Below are 17,059 nucleotides of genomic sequence, written 5' to 3' on the forward strand. Positions count from 1 at the left end.
AAGCCTTAAAAATAACATATTTAAAAATATAGTAAAATCTTCTAGCAAACTAGAAAAATATTATTAATACTGTTGTTATTATTATTGTTGTTGTTGATGTTATTTTTATTGTTAATACATTGTACAAAAGTTTTCTACTAAACTTTTTCACTAAAGTTCCCAGGGATAATCCAAACTACTTTTTATAGAGAAAATGTATTTTCCAATCCTTATATTAAACAGAAGGGAAGTTACAATTAATTTCAAATTGCTAATATTTCCCTGCTAAGAACTGGAAACCATTCCTGTGACTTAGGGAGGCATGGAATATACATTTCTTGTTCCTATCCCTATCATGTAAGGAATTGTTCTAAATGTCAGTGTTGTAATGGGTTGTTTGTTTGTTTGTTTGTTGCAAAAAAAGATGCAACACCAACATTGAACACTTGATCAAGGATAAAATTAAAAAATTGTTTGGCTTGGAATGGACTTTAAAGATCATCTAGCTCCAACTCCCCTGCCACAGGCAAGAACACTTCCATGAATCCTGGCTGCTCAAAGCCCCATCCAACCTGGTCTTGAGCACCTCCAGGGATGGGGCATCCACAACTTTCCTGGGCAACCCGTTGCAGTGCTTCATCACCCTCATAAGAGGAGCTTTTTCCTCATATCTAAACCAAACCTGCCTTTTGTCAGTTTAAAGCCATTCTCCCTTATCCTATCACTACCTGTCCCTGTAAAAAGTTCCTCTCCAGCTTTCCTGTAGCCCCCTCCAGGCACTGGAAGGTGCTGTAAGGTCTCCCCAGAGCCTTCTCTTCTCCAGGCTGACCAATTTCAACTCTCTCACCCTGTCTATAGAGGAGAGGTGCTCCAGCCCTCTGAGCATCTTCACAGCCCTCACTGGACTCACTCCAACAGGTCCATGTGTGTCTCATGTTGAGGCCCCAGAGCTGGATGGAGTACTCAAAAGGAATTTTTATCTAGAGCCATCCAAAAATAAAAACCACTGATAAAAACCCTGCTTTCTAGCCTAAAATGGAAGCAGTAAGAGTAAAAAAAAAATATATTTTCTGTAGATTTTGTCACAAATTCTAATTCTGATGAGCTTTGCACTACAGTATTTGGGTGTCTCCACAGTTACTAATTTTAGTGTCAATGAAGCTGATTTGAGCTGCTGATCACTTTAGCTGTTTCTGTGCATGTTTCAAACAGTCTCACCAATTTCCCTAGAATAATTGAAACGTGAGTGGCTAGATGCATCCTCTTCATCCAGACAGAAAAAAAAAAAAAATCCAATTTAAGCCAAATGGAGATAAAACAGATGCATTTAAGCATGAGACAAGCCACCTTCTATCTTAGTGATTTCAAAGTGAAGTGTTTGAGGGAAATATTATTTGATATCATGTGTGAGATGTGCTTTAGGACAGTATTCTTGACTGTTTAAATGGGCTAAGTAGGTAAAATAAAGTATCTCATTATGCACATGAGTATTACGATGACCTACTGCTTCTTTCTAACATGAAGATTTTTTTAAATTATTGCTTCATGTTACCTTCTTTCAACCTCTCATAACTTGATAGCACTTCATCATCCCCTTCACAGTGATTTTCTTTCTAAAAAGTCAATAAACCCTCAACCCTTGAACCAAACCTCCTTATTGCCCTCCATGAATATTTTCCTGCCACTATTTTATGTTGCTGTAATGTTGTTACTCCCGATCACTGAAGTGAGGGAATCATTGCTAAATCAGTCTCTCTATACTCTGTTTGCATATCAGAGATGTATTTAAGGAAATACTCAGGATGTACTGAAATAAGCCTGAATTCTCGCATTTCTTTCAAGCTGTTGCTGGCTTTATCCCACATTTCCCTGACAGTTTGTCTACTTGATTTTTTTAGTGCTCAGTAGAAGTTAGAAATGATCATTCATTTCTGCTTACTTCTACATTCCGTGCAATTACTTTGATTTAAATTCTGAAACTGGGTTAGAGGTGGAATAAACCTGAAACAGTCTGAAAATTATAACAGTTTATCTTTTTTAAAAAATGCAGGTATATGAATGTATAATCAAAAATAAAACTAGATTTGAGTTCATGAATTAACACTAATTTCCTGTGTTGTTTTTAGGAATGTAAAATTGCTCTGATAACACAGCTGAGAAGCTCATTAAATATGTTTGGTCATATAAAAATTAATCTCTTTGTCCAGATGGGAAAGGCAACACCAGGGAAGTTGACTCTTATTATAGGTAAATGATTTCAGCTTTTGTTAAAATGAATGAGTGCAAAGCAACATTTCTTCACATCAGTGTCTTCCTGATTGCCTAATTAGAGAGATTGTCACTAATTATAGTAATGACTGTCAACACACAACTTGTATGGACAGGTTTATGGCACCATGATGGGAATTGCCTCTTTACAACCAAATATTTTCAATAAGTAATTTTCATGTGGGTGAAATCCTGTTGCTGTAAATGCTGACATACAGCAGTGCAACAGCAGGTAGTGAGGGGGCAGGAAGATTAATTATTACATGTATATTTTATATGTGTATCTGTAAATATTTATGTTTATTTATATATTTATATGTTATATTGAATATAATATTACAGTCATGGTGTCACTCTAACATTCAGGTGAGTTGTGCTAAGACACTTCTCTATTTTTTGATTGGAATCATTAATATAGTCCCTGTACAATACAAGCTGAGTGCTGAATAATTGCACTCTGCCATGGGTGACTTTTAGTTTTCACATCAGATTTGAAAAGAAAATGTCTTAATGTGATCTTTTCTGCTTTTTGAGTATGTACTTTGTGCATTGCACAATATGGTATTCAATTGCAATCACATAAGGATACATTTCTACAAAAAACTTTTGACATGGGAATCTTCACGTTTCAGAGTTGGTTATTGAATAAATATAAGGAGTTCTGTATTCTGCTTTAAAGCTTCTGAACATTTTGGATCTATGTTTTGAGCTGCAAATCTCATGGAAACAAATTCTGCAATGGCACTTATTATTGTGAGATTCTAAATGTTGTCAGCCTGGAGACAGCCTGAGAATTGTATTTTGCCATTTTCACATCTGACTCTGCAAAATGCAAAATCCAGAGATGCAGAGAAATCAAAATTAATCTGATGAATTCATAGGTTTTGATACATTTGGAGTTCTCACTGGAAGCTGTGGTAGCAGAGGGAAGGCCTCTAGCTCCAGAGTTATTTACAGACATCCTGATGAATTTCTAATGAAATCTCTATTTCTATTCATCGAATGAAATTAATCTATGACCTGCAGAATGTTCCCTCCATAACCACTGATCTCCACACAGGTTGGAAGGAAGCTCCAGGATAAAGAGCACTGGTTTTCAAGTAATTAAAAATCTTTATAACTTAATCCAATAGGTCTCCAAATGTACAGCATTACCAGCTATCCATGTGCTGCATTGCAAGGAAAATTATCACCCTCTTCTGAACTTCACAGAAGAGTGAAATGTTTCTTGAAGGAGAAGAGTTAACTGTCCTTTGAGAACACATACATTAAGATTTTCTTTTAAGCACTGTTTCAATATCCAAAACTGCACAGATATTGAGAAAAATTGCCCAAATAAGTTTGAGGTGGGTTTTTCTAAATCTTTGGGTGGTCATTGGATTCATTATAGTGTTGCATTCTAAAATTCCTGGCAAATTTCTTCTAGAAGTCATTGTGTCATTCAGTACTTTCAATGTATCTATATACTTTGATGGCTGCATTAAAAATTACCTTCACTAAGGAAAGAAGCGATACTTGTGAGTCCACAATTAAAATTGTGCTGAATAATTGAATGTTTAATACTTGATATTTAAAAAAAAAGTTTGCAAGTTTGAGTGAATATTGCTGAATAAGATACTCTCAGAAATAAATAGCTTATGAGGAATAGAAAATTGGAACAACCATACCATAACAATCACACTGGTATAGATTTCTGATTTGTTAACTACTCTTCAGCCAACTTTGATAACAGCAGTGAAGAATTACAGTACAAGCTTTGCCAAAGGCCCTAAAACTATTTGTGTCAAGAAATCTTTGTGTGTTAATGGTGTGTTCTTCTTTTTTTTTCTAAATATTTTTTTTTCCTAACAAGGAAAGAAAAAATAAATAAACAAAACCTACCCCTGTGCTTATTAAAATCTTAGTTTCCCCTAAAAGATTATTTCCTCTGCTTCAGGAAGTTGGCAGGCAGCAAGCTGCAAGCTGGTACTGCAAAAAGCAGAGTTTATTGGTACCAGACATTTTTAAATAAGTAATTGACACTCATGCTATAACAATAAGCAATTCCAAAAAAAAAAAAAAAAAAAAAAAAAAAACCAAAAAACCCCCAGGTTGCTGCCAGAACAAACAAATTTGCAACAAGGTCTATCCAATGCTATATATCCACCCAGGTCAGTCCCTCCGTGGTGGTCAAAATAACAGCTCCAGGACCAGCTGGAGCTCTGTAAAGAGCACTTGTCTCCTGCTGTTGCCTCTTCCTTCCTTCTGCACAGACTTTCAGAGGGATCCCTAGGCATGGGCAGGCTCTGAACTACAGCAATGCTGTCCAAACAACGTGCCTGAATCCAAAGCCTCTGGAATTACTGGGATTTGGACACACAGAAGATCAAGGTGAGGGGTATTCTACTTCCAGGAAATAGGCTCAACACTTCAGCTTTTGAGGGACCTGAGTCACTAAAACACGCTTTCCCTCTTTGGGTCATCACTGTGGGGTCATGGCTCAGGAACAAAGAGAGGGCATTTGCCTTTGCCCTGCTCTTAATTATTGTTCACATGGTTTGCAATAGCATCTAACCACTTTTTGAGGTAGCCTGCCCCCTGTACCCACCGTTTCAAGCTTTGGGCTCGCTCCCACCCTTGCCACCTCTGGCTTTTTTGGTGCTTTCCCCTTACCTCCCACATTTCTGCCACAAGGAGGGCTGTGAAAAGCCAGCAGAGCAGTGGCAGGGGGCTGCAGCAGACACCTGGGGCTTCTCAGTAATGCACAGAAGGCAGGTAAAGTTGAACCTAAACAAATGGTAAGAATGGGTACAGGGTCTGCGTTGCACTGTAAGCATTCTTTGGCAGTGGTGAGCATGTGAAAATCTGCATTAGCTGATAAGGCACTTGAGCTGAAAGTCTTTATCTCAGTGAAACACTAGGATTTAAACACTAGTTCTGCACTAGGGAGCACAGAACTTGAAGCTAACTCTGTTTCTTTACTCCTGTCTCATGCAGCAAAAAAGAGATATCATACCTCAGGCTGGTAAACAAGGTAAGAAACCATAACTTTATTATAAAACAAAATTAATGATTCCTTTGTGTACACTGTGCCCAGAGCAAAAGAAATCCAAAACAACTGCTTTCCTTTTGTCAGGGACTACAGGTAAGGTTGCCTGGGTGAGGAGGTAATGTTTGTTTTTACTCCAACACTGTGGGCAGTAATTTTCAGAACATGTGACTGACAATCTGAAGAACAAGGTTTCTTTATTTTTTATAATTGTGGTCTTGATATTACATAATTCTCTTAGCAATTAAATTTTTGAAAGTTAGAAGATAGATCTCAAAACTCCTAAAAACCTGAGCTTAGAGCCTCTGTTATATGAGTTTCTGCTGGTTTTGACCTTCAGGACCTCTTTCTTAATAGGCTTTCCTAGAAGGAAAGGGAACTGGAAGGTTCCCTTTCAATACAAATACAAATTTCTTTGATAGCACTTACTTTTGCTAGTGGGGGTGATGATGCAGAGCTCTAAAGTGAAAGCAGAGAGGGAAGGAATAGTTTAGGAATGTTTCTTCTCAGCCTCTGCCCAAGATATTTTAGGGTGTTTGGTGAGGGCTTTTTTGCTGTTGCTGAGACAATGAGCTGGAAAGTCAGAATATGCAAAAGATGGCTTAAATTTCAGTGAATTCTGGTTTAGGTGGCAGATGCTGGATGTATGCTGTTGAAAGTGTTGTTATGGAAGCAGATAAATCATTTTGTTTTCATTAAAAAATGTTTAAAATCATAAATACTATAGGTTGCAAACAAAATGAGACAAAGCAAATAGTAGAGTAACAGATACACACCCACATTTATACTGTAAATCAAATATACGTTGTTATAAAGTAGAAATCTATTATTTTTAGGAAAATTACTAAGTATTTCCAAAGAGATGTTGCATTGCTGAGGCTATTCTAGGCTAACCAGAAAATTATTTGAATTGTTCAGCAATAACATCTTGTGTACTTGTGTCATGACAGCAAATTTCTGAGAGGTTACTGAACCAAACTCATTCTTAATTCCCGTGATGAGTGACACAGTGAGTGAGAGCAATTATCCCAAAATTTAGCTGTTCTTTTATTCTCAAACTGATGTATATTTCCACAAAACATTGACTGACTGTCTTCTAAACAACCAAAGTTCAGTCTTTCGAAACTGCTTGCATGCTACTCTGTTCAGCTATGTGGCTCAGCATTTGTGGTGTGCAAGGAACTGCCTGTGCCTATTGTTTGTGTTCCCAGATTAAATCTCTGAAGGCTTTGGCAGTCTTTGTTGAAGTCATTGGGCTCTGAAAATGCTCACAACTTTTTTATGTTGATGTTAAAATGTTGGAATTTTCAAAGGCCTACCAACCAAATATTGCAAATGACAGTAGCAATACAATCACTCGTGCGACTTGGAGATCATTCCATCCCCTAAATGTACATCTGTCGGAGCAAAGGGTTACCAGAAACAACTAACTGGGATATCAAGACCATTGCTCAGTAACCACAGGCATTATTTTGCAATATTTATTGTGCTCTGCTGGAGTTTTCCTGGGATCAGAACTTGGCTGGTTCTATTAACAGTATTTGCAGTTGTGTCACATGGATTGTTTCATGTTTTTAGAGCTGAATGCTGTGAGCTGCCATTTCAGAATTGTTAGCTATAGATTTTGCAGGAGTGCATTTGCATGCTGTAGCCACTAACAAAATGCTATGTAATTTGAATACCACCTTTATCCAGCATGTCCCTCTGGTATATATCACTATCCAGGAAATGTGTCTGGATACCTTTCCAAATTAACCTGGTTGATTTTACATGACACAACCAGGTGCATTATTTTCAAAATGCATTCTTGAGTGTTTAGGATTAAAGCAACCCAAGAGAAGCATACCGGTTGTTGTCACTTAAACCAGTTTTGTAGAAATGATGTATGGGGATTTTAAGATGACCTTCATGTTCTTCACCAGAACTCAGCCTACACACAGACACAAGTACAATCAGATGTTTTTACTTGCATAGCTAAGAAACAAGATTGTTTTTTCAATTGATTTGCATGGCTTTCTGTAAAGAACTGTTCTTCTTAAGCATCAGGTAAGAAAAAGAATATGGGTAAGATACTTGGGGAGGAATGTGAAAAGAAATTTAATATATTTAATCTTATTATACATTTTTCTACATTAAATTCAACAGGCTGCAAATATATTTTGCTACAAAGCTTTGTGTAAGAAATATCTCTATAAGAAAATACATCTCATTAAACATTTCCTGTAAATAAATTATCCAAAATAACTGTGTTTTGCAAGAGCAAAATGGCAGGTAGGCCAATAAGACAAGCTAAAAAATGCTGGGACCCCATTTCTGCAACCCCCCTACTCATTTTCTTTTATATGTAGTGAGCACTTGAGCAATGAGAGCATGTGAGCTCCTGTTCTGAGTATGTGATGCATCAGTGTAAATAAAACTTGTTAAAATTTGTTCCTGGACTTTTTTAGTATTTTGCAATTTCTGAGCCTTATTCCTGTTTCAGTGATGTTGGAAAATGCCGGAGTAAGAAGGGTTATTTCCAGTAGGGAAAGAGGTGTGTGAAATACTCTTCTGCTTTAGACTCTTATGAACAATAAGGGCAATGAAGCTGAGGTCTGTGTTCTAATTAGGAAGGCTGAGTCAAGTAGTGTAGCTAAGCTAAAGCTTTAAAGCATCCCACTGGTGGAAAAATGTGTCAGGTAATGGTAATGTGGTCTTCAAAGTCAAACTACATACTGGCCTACCCATGTTGTGCAGAACTGAATAAACAGAAAAGTATCTTTTTATCTTTGTATCATAGAACATGAAAATGGGTAATTATAAATGGGCAATTACAACGTAGCAGTAGATCAATTATAGAATCAGACTTCTTTAAAGCAATATCAGTCTCTTTACCAAAGTTTATACAAAGGAATATTTGAAAATAAGTAAAATTTTAAAAGTTTGAAAAGACCTGGGAGACAAGTCACAGGAGAGAAGCTGTCCTTTTTTTAACCAGTACACAAACAACGTAGGGCTGGCAGCTGTTTCCACAGTCTATATTCATGGCAGAACACTCCAGAGTGACAGGACATCAGTTTCAGGCTAAATACACGCTGGAGGCTGGTATGCTGTGACATCACATAATCTTTAACAAGTCATTTGTGGTCATGCCATCTTCTTACATCCTCTTCTGCAGGAGAGGAGATGCTCACAAGACCCAACTCCTCTTTCTTTGCTGTCTCGAGAACAAATCCATTATGCTGCTGCAGAGTGCCATAAGATGTAAAAGTTTGAGTTTGTAGCACTATGCTCGAAACACCTCAGCAAATGTTGAGGTGTTGAATATATTGTATTATAACAGCAACAGAGAAACAACTTCAAAGCTCTTCCTGTTAAGCACTTCAACACTGCTATTTCTTTTGGAAATGTCTATAATGCAAGAATGCTTAGGCAAGGAAAATATATTTAGGGCTAATGAGGAACTGCCTGTATATAATTCTGGATTCAGCATGCACACATATTTGCTTCATCTGTTCAACCCAATGCATATTAGCAGTAAACTGAGAAAAATACAAGTAATTAAGTGCCTTACTATGACATTGAACTACATAAAGCATTTCAATTTACCCATGTATAGGAAACAAAACCCTGTTTAAATTCCTCCTCTTAGGTAAACTGCTGCTCTCTTGAAATTTTGACATGGCCAGTTTTCACCTTCTACTTAGGGGCCAGAAAAACACAGCACTCTTGTCCTGCAGGAGTGCTTCCTTGCTGAATGTCAGCCCTGAATAACGAGGGCATGTGGACATTCACAGTAACTTTATTTCCATTTGGCCACATTGGCAATGTGACCAATAATGTGTTGACAGATGAGTCTTCCTGGCATGCACTGCTTCCTATAGGAGTACAACGTATATAATTTCTGTAAAAAATCCTTACCATGCTGTAGACCCACTGCAGCCCTAACACTGAACCCCTGAAACATCATGGGACAACACAGCAAGGTAAGTGACATTCATTTCCACTCTACTTTTTTGCATACTAGCATTTCCCACAAACTGGAGAATTATTTACAGGAGAACCGTGCGGTAGGTGAACTCCAGCTACGCTTGTGTTTACCACCAGCTCAAAAAGATATGCATTTGGTGTGACTTCTACTCATGCTCTAACTGTTACTTTAGCCACTTTCATTTGCAGTCCCCTTTTTCCACCATGCCATAATGCATTAAACATATAAAGACACAGTCACTTTACACTATCTTCCCAATCCTCATTCAGATCTTCTGGCACACATGAAGTCTTGATTTAGAAGAGGAGGTCGCATCTTTCCATACTTTACAAGACAAACCCTTGGCACAGTCACATCGTTGGAAAATCTCCAGTCCATGGGAACCTTTCTTGCGCTGTTTGGTGCACACCTCCCCCTGATGCAACACAGGCTTGCAAATTTTGGTCCAGAAGTGGCGAGCACAGCAGTGTCCCTCAATACAGTCTGACGACCGTAGGCAGGGATCGCCTTCATGTCCTAAAAAGAGCAACCAAATTACTTTATCTCATGGAAAAATGTGAAACTACAGATTCAGTGCAGACTTATGCAAATGAAACTGAGAAAAAGGAGAGGTGATATTATCCACCTGGGGCTATTTGAAGGCTGTAAACACAAGAGAAAATATTAACTAGGAAGGTTCAAGGGGGTAATTCAGGAGATCTGCCATATGACTTAGTAAGGAGAAATTCAGCTGCAGGATTGTAAGTGGAATGACAAGTGTTCAATTACACGGCTGTTACAAGAGGAGGATGTCTGCAGTCTTGCACTACTGATAGCATGATTGTCAGTCCACATCTGATACAGAGAAGAAAGCAGATGCTGTTTCAATCACAGGAACTGTCGGTTGACATTACATCACTTTCTGAGTCATGCTGTGATCTCTCACAATAGACATCCACTCCCTGTGGAATTACTGCCTATTTCTGGTTTCCACTGCTGTATCTTAACAGTAGTAACAACATGATTCATGACAAGAAGGAACAGAGCAGTCCAGTCCAAATGTGATCTTACCCTTTATGTGTGACAGCTTGGATCGGGGCCTCCCCAGGTTGTGCCATCCCAAATCCTTGCTCGCATAATGACCATTCTTCTTGTTGCGTGGCCCTTCTAGAGCAGGGATGTGAGGAGTAAGGATGCTTTCAGTAACTGGTATGCAAATACCTGCAAGGAAAAGACAGCCACTCAAAGATCTGAATGAGAGGAAAAGCAGCTGAGAGACGTGCACTGACCAGGTCAGGATGATGAAAGCTCAGCTCTAATCACACATTCACCTCTGGTTCCTGGCACTTAGCCTCACCACAGCTCTGCTTCACTCACTGTCAGACAGTCTCTCTGTCACTCTGGCTTTATGGTCTGAGACCCTGGAGAGCTCCTTATAGACATCTCTCTCCAGTCTCCATGGAAATGCAAACAGTATGGTTATAACCCTCCCCAGGGAGAGTAGATTCAGGATTCATTAAGTCTCCTTTGCTTCCTTAAAATATGATTTCTGTGCAGTCTTCCAGTGAATCAAAACACACTGAATGTAGAGCTGTGATTTTAGGCAGCACTTTTCACCTCCATCACAAAATATAAGACAACAGAAGACTGGTAGCACCTGAGCCCTAAACACAGAAACACTATTAAGGAAAATTAGGCAGAGCGGAATGAAGTAGACAATTAAGTTTTCTTGGCTTAGGAAAAGAAGAGCTATCACCCAGGAAAAAATACTGTTGCTGGGAGCACTCCTAGAAACAGACGATGTCGAGGAGGCTGATTTTCTGCTGAAAAGCCCCGTACCGTTGTTGCAGCGGTTCCCGGGGCAGCACATCCCGTCCCGGTGGCAGCGCTTCTTCTTCCTCCGGCACATCATGCAGGCAGACGTGGCTTGGTGGGGGCTGTGGCAGTACCGCCCGACTTCGCACTCCTTGTCGTTAGTGCAGGGATAGGCCTGGTGGGGAAGAGAAAGGTTTGCAGTGAGGCACTCCTTTGCACAAGAAATGGATGCAGCCTGTTTAAAAACAAAAACAAAAACAAAACAACAACAACAAAAAAAAAGACAAAACAAGCAAACAAACAAAAAACAAGAAAACAAACTACCACTGAAACCTCCAAAATAAAACAATAGCTGAGGTAACAATTCACAGGGCTAGGAGATGCAAGTAGAGGTGCTCCACTGCAGCCACACAGCAATAATTAAGCTCACACAACTGCTGGTCATTGCTTAAAGAATAAGAGACAGAACCTGCTTGCTCATGGTTTCATCTTTCCTTACTTCAAATGTATGTGAGCACAAGAGAATTCATATTTTTGTGGATTCAGGGATCTGATTCATAGGCAAGAGCTTAAAACTCCACAATGAACAATCAACAAAGCCATGAAAGCCAGTTACAATACTGAAACACACCCTCCAAAAGGTAACATTTCATTTTAAACTCTGAGCAGGCATTCTTCCTTTGGCAGCTGTCAAACACACTGGTTTATTTTCAGTAAGCTCAGTGTTGTCACCATGAGTATCTGCATCACACTCATTCAAAGGTCTGTAACTGCACCACTCATCCCTGGCCCACACCAGTGGGACTCCTTGGAAGTGAGCAAACGTCACTGGTCAGCATTTCACTTTGATAACCTTGCATTCACTTCTGGTCTCAGTATATTCCTTATACTTGCCACCTGCTAAACAACACCCTATGGTATGCAGCATGGAATGTATTATAGAGCACAAAATGTCTTGCACATATAACTCCCTGCAAGCAGATACATGGCTATACAATTCTTCTCTGCTCATCAAAGCCAGCATTACCTCAAAGGAAAAGAGACTTTAAAAAGAGGGGGAAAAAAAGCAAAAGCACTGCATTTTCCCATAAAGATAAAGAAAACTCTGTTCCTACAAAAGGAAAAGAGAGGATTCTTGAAAGAGACATAGTAACACACACTGCCACATTCCAGGATGCTTTCTGCTGACTCCCACACAGCTACAACTACACTATCTGTTTGAATCTAGTTTTACTGCCTGTAAAATTAATTACAGATTGTTTTTTTCCATTCCTCAAAATTATTATTGAAGAATTTGTTTAAATAAAAAAAAAAAGATGACAATAAGTTTTGTGCACTTCCTGGAAAATTATGTTTGCATTTCCTCAACTAATTTTCTCCAGTATTTCAAATAAATAAAACTATTGCTTTTCAAAACAATTTTGCAATTAATTGTTCATCCCCCCCAAAAAAATGCTCAACTGACTAATTTCCATTGTAGAATGATTACTTTTCTGTAACCATTTTTGAAATCAAGATTTATATTTCTCTCAGAAAATAAAAACTTCAAGGTCTAGGAGACTTCACTTTGAAAGTTGTTTCTTTAGATGGAGAAACTCTTGTTTATGTATCTTCATGCAATTCTGTTGAGAATCACATAAGAAACAAGAGGTCTTCCAAGAAAACCTAACAAATTTCTCTCATGTCCATAGTAGGAGGGGAAACTATGCCATTTCTCATGTGACTTCATGAGCTGTTTGTCAAAATTTACTTTACAGACCGAAAGTGCTGGCTGCATATTTCCCAAGTCCTGTTGCCTCATTACTTCTGCCCTCTGAATATGTGCCTTTGAGAATTTTTCCAGGGTGCAGCTGTATGGAGAAATCTGAACTATGTGGAAGTCTTTTAGCCTTAGGAATGGACATTTCCTCAAGAGGATGAAATTAAAGAAGGCCAGATCTTTTAAGCTAGAAGTACCAATAACAGACAAATAGAAATACCTTTTTGGTACTCTTAAGGCATAAGCAGATTCCACTTATTCTAGCAAAGTGGAGCTAAAGTGCTCTTTCCTCAATCTCATCACTACTTTCCCTCATTTTTCCAGTACTAATAAATAAAACTGACTTAAAATTTATTATATAGCTACCATAAAAGTACAATTTTCCTTATTTAAATTATACCTTACTAACCTATGGATCTTACAATGCAAAAAAAAAAAGCCATTTTATATAGACTTGTGCATGGTTATACTGAGTTTGGAAAATACTAACCCTGCTAGCTGGAGGAAATGCAAATAAAAAACAGATGGACTGGTTAAAACCTGGAGATGAAGGCATTTTAGACCCTTGTCTGTCATCAAGACCTTCATAACCACATCTTTTTTCCACTATGGGCATGTGGCATACACCTGCAACTTGTCAGCAAGAAGCCTACTTGCAGTTTTATTTTGGTTCCTCAAATAGCTTCTTAAAAAAAAAAAAAAAAAAAGAGTTCCCTGATCCTGAATGGTGCTAATGAGTGCTCTCGCATACCATATCTAGTGATTGTTTTAGTTTTGGCTTTTAAGCTGAGTGACATGGAAAAGATATTTTAAGATATGCATCTAATTGTCAGCTCTACACTCTGTCCTTGAGAAGAGGAAAGTAACAAAAGACAACTTCAAAACTTGCTAGGAAAATCAACAGAACCCAGCCTTTCTTCCCAATCTAGAGCCATTTCCTAAATAAAAATGATACTTCTGAATTGCAATAAGCCAAAACTGACCTACCTAAGGCAAATGACTGCAGCACATCAAAAAATAAGTCTGTTACATGTAGCTTAGATAATAACTAACAGCTCCACTCAAAAGACCAGCTACCAGCCAGCCATACAAGAAACCCTCTTGCAAATGCCTGCTGCCACCAACTATTTTGATCTTCCAAAATCACTATCCATTTACAGCCTGGCTATCAATCACGGGACCTTGAAACAAAAATGCCTATATAGCTTTGTGTCTGTTTCCTAGTCACTAGACATTCATTAGAATAGACATAATTCCTGCTCTCAGCAGAGTAATTCCTATTGCTGTGTAGCATTCATTATAGAAACAGAAACATAAAACAACATATTGTGTACTTAGCCTTGGCTAGCAGGAGGGAAATGCATCCATAATTATTCCTTTGTTGTCCGTTGAGTCAATCTAGGTATACTTCTTTAAAATACAGGGTAAATAAAACATACTTTAAAAATGTGCATGTTAACTATGTATAAGTCAAGGTTTCCAAAATCTCCTGCACCACAGTGCCTGGAACAGAGTCTTTATGTTCAGAGAATTGTAGAGAACATTTCCTATACACAACACAAAGACACAGATCAGTCCCAGATGGAGAGGGAAGAAGCAAGCTGTAAACCAGCTCTACTTCCCCAGCAATGATAACTAATTCTATAAGGCACATCATTCCTTCACATTCTTCAGCCACACGTATCATTTTCTGGTTGTAAATCTCCATCCACTAAACATGGCTTTGATAGCATGGGAAACCAGATGAAACTGAGGTAAAATATGTAGCACTCCCTGAAGCTGCATTTAAACAATCTTATTTTTTTATCCCGCTTACAGGCAATCAAGTCACCCGTAGCATGACATGAACTAGATGTGCCTGTGATAATGAGTCACATTTTCAGAAACTGTTGACTGATTAAGAGTATTGTTTACTGACATGGTTTTTCCTCAGCCATTCCAATTAGCTTTGCATCCTTGTATAAAAGATACTGTTGATACTTGTCCAAAACTGTACAGTAAGGGGATTTTTGCAATGTTGGAGGATTCAGGATAGATCTTGAAATAGGTGTTGCTTGTGCTGTGCCAAAATGTCACCTGCATCAGTACACCAAGACTAACCTTTACCAGTCAGGTCCCAACAACACAGAGATGTTAAACTTTTCTCTTGGAGAGAGAGAATATTCCTTCCCTTCTGAATTTATATTCAAAATTTCATGAATGCATGATATAAATACTCAAGGAAAATTATGCAGAGGATAGAGGACAAAAGTTGGGGATTTTTTATATTTGAACAAGTTGTTCCAAGCACTGAGATCTTCCTTTTTATATTAACTTCCCAGGAAGGCTGTGTAAGGAACTGACTGCCTACATTTTGTAGCTAAGTGGGTAATGTCATTCTCATTATTTGAGAATCATGCAGCAGTGAGGTTTATGCTTACCTTTGTCTTTCCCTTTTGACAAAGGAGCTCTTAGCCCCTTTTCTCAGTGGAAGGACACTTTCTTGATATTTTTGCTGGAGTCATTTGCCATCACACATATTTTATAGGCACCACAGAGTTTCACTGCAAGCTATAGCAATATTAAGGGGTGAGACTGTTGTGCTAAGAAGTCAAACAGTTTGAGTCTCTCTGTCTGGCACTATAAAAAGTAATGGAGAAGCACTCCAGGGGGACAGTAAGACAGACACTGTAATGTGCTGAAGGGTGAGAAGACTGATGGCAAATATACTTTATTGAGCTTTGGGAGATAAGGTTTTGAATTTCAGCATGGCCTCCAGCAAATATTTGAAGACAATATTCCCAGCCAGTGTCTTAGTCACCAGGCTCTCATCTTCTTGTATCAGGATGTCTCATTTGTTTTTATGCTGAAGTACTGCACACTGAACTAGCTAATCAAGTCAGTGAAAGGCAGGAAGAGCCACTGGCATTTTTACCTAGACTGTGTCATCACTTATCCAGCACAAGCAGTTGAGACACTGCTGGCTTCAGACCCACCTTCAACGCTGAGAGGAGCTGTGCCCAAATAGGTGTTCTGATGGAACAGATATCAGATACAGTGATTCCCCCAAAAGCAATTAACTGTTTTTTAAAACACATCATAAAATCCAAGTGCAGAGTCAGTCCTGGCAGAAAATCATGGCTACTACCCCTCCCAGCAGAAGAAACAGCATGGAGGTTGTCCATTAGCCTTTCACTGTGGATGCCAAGCAGCACTCAGCAAGACAGACAAAGTTTCATGTACCACAGAAATGACAGCACCACTGCACTTACTGTTCTGCATACTCTGCCAGCTTTGATCCATACAATCATCCCCTGTCCATAGTGGGGACTGAGCAGAAGAAGAGGAGAAAAGCTACAACTAGTTGTACAGCCAGGAAGTGAGAGCTCTCCAGAGCTACCAGGCCAGTCCTTTGTCATCCCCTCTCACTTGGCAAAGAGGCAGTAGCTATATTGGAAAGGTGAGATAAGGGACTCAAGGAAATGGACACTACATTAACCCAGGAATGGCCTTGCTCCCTAGGTACCCATATGTCAGAAAATGAATTTAGGCTCTTACTCAGTCTTGTACATACTATCCCTATTTATTAATATCCTGTGCAACTACCTGTGCCACTAGGCTGTGTTACTGCACACTACAGACATCATCTTCTGCTGTCAAAATCTCTTCTATAGCACATCTACCCAATCTTTTATATTCATACAATGTCTGTGAGACAGCTTGCCACAAATGAATTGGTACTGCAACTCAGTTTATTACTCACTTGTTACTTAAGGGGGGAAAAAAGTAATTTTGTCTATTTCAATTAATCATACTTCTGTATATTTTAAAATAATGACTGTGAAGGAGGTGGAAGCTGACCTCTCTGTAGCCAATATGCTGGCTAGATGATCAGAACTGTCCAAACTATAGGCAAGAGGACAGAGTTTCCAACCTCCACTTGAGAGATGAACAAAAGAGCTTCTTTGCCTTTAGTCTTGGGCATATTGCTTAATATTCCAAAGCCATCAGGCACAATGAAGCAACCAACTGGCTCAGTCATGGTGAGAGTCTCTCCTTTCCATCCTGCTTTGGACAGGACAGAACTATCTTTCAGAGCAAGGACTTGATCCCCATGGAGCAAACATATGAAATAGCCACAGGGGTGCCATGTTTTCTTTTTCTTTTCTCTTTCTCTGAAGAATTAGTAATCCAAATTAAAAGCATGCCAATAAATTAGGAAATGCAAACATATGCTTTAACCAAGTAGCCTGCTGTCAAGACTAACTACAAAGAATGCAAG

The 17,059-nt window shown here is 38.7% G+C and overlaps 1 protein-coding gene across 2 annotated transcripts in view; it reads right to left on the reverse strand.

The window, feature by feature from the left end:
- Window positions 1-5,051: 5,051 nt before the first annotated feature.
- Window positions 5,052-17,059, reverse strand: part of DKK2 (dickkopf WNT signaling pathway inhibitor 2) — a 45,129-nt gene continuing 33,121 nt past the window's right edge. For both annotated transcript variants that reach the window (XM_041395844.1, XM_041395843.1), the window contains 3 exons: window positions 11,064-11,214; window positions 10,296-10,445; window positions 5,052-9,761 (listed from right to left, as the gene is read on the reverse strand). In XM_041395844.1, coding sequence (XP_041251778.1) covers window positions 9,511-9,761; window positions 10,296-10,445; window positions 11,064-11,214 — 552 coding nt within the window. In that variant the 3' untranslated portion in view covers window positions 5,052-9,510. The remainder of the gene's footprint in view (window positions 9,762-10,295; window positions 10,446-11,063; window positions 11,215-17,059) is intronic.

Source organism: Onychostruthus taczanowskii, unplaced genomic scaffold (assembly GCF_017590055.1).
Source record: "Onychostruthus taczanowskii isolate IOZ18803 unplaced genomic scaffold, ASM1759005v1 scaffold12, whole genome shotgun sequence".
Classification (NCBI taxonomy): Eukaryota; Metazoa; Chordata; class Aves; order Passeriformes; family Passeridae; genus Onychostruthus; species Onychostruthus taczanowskii.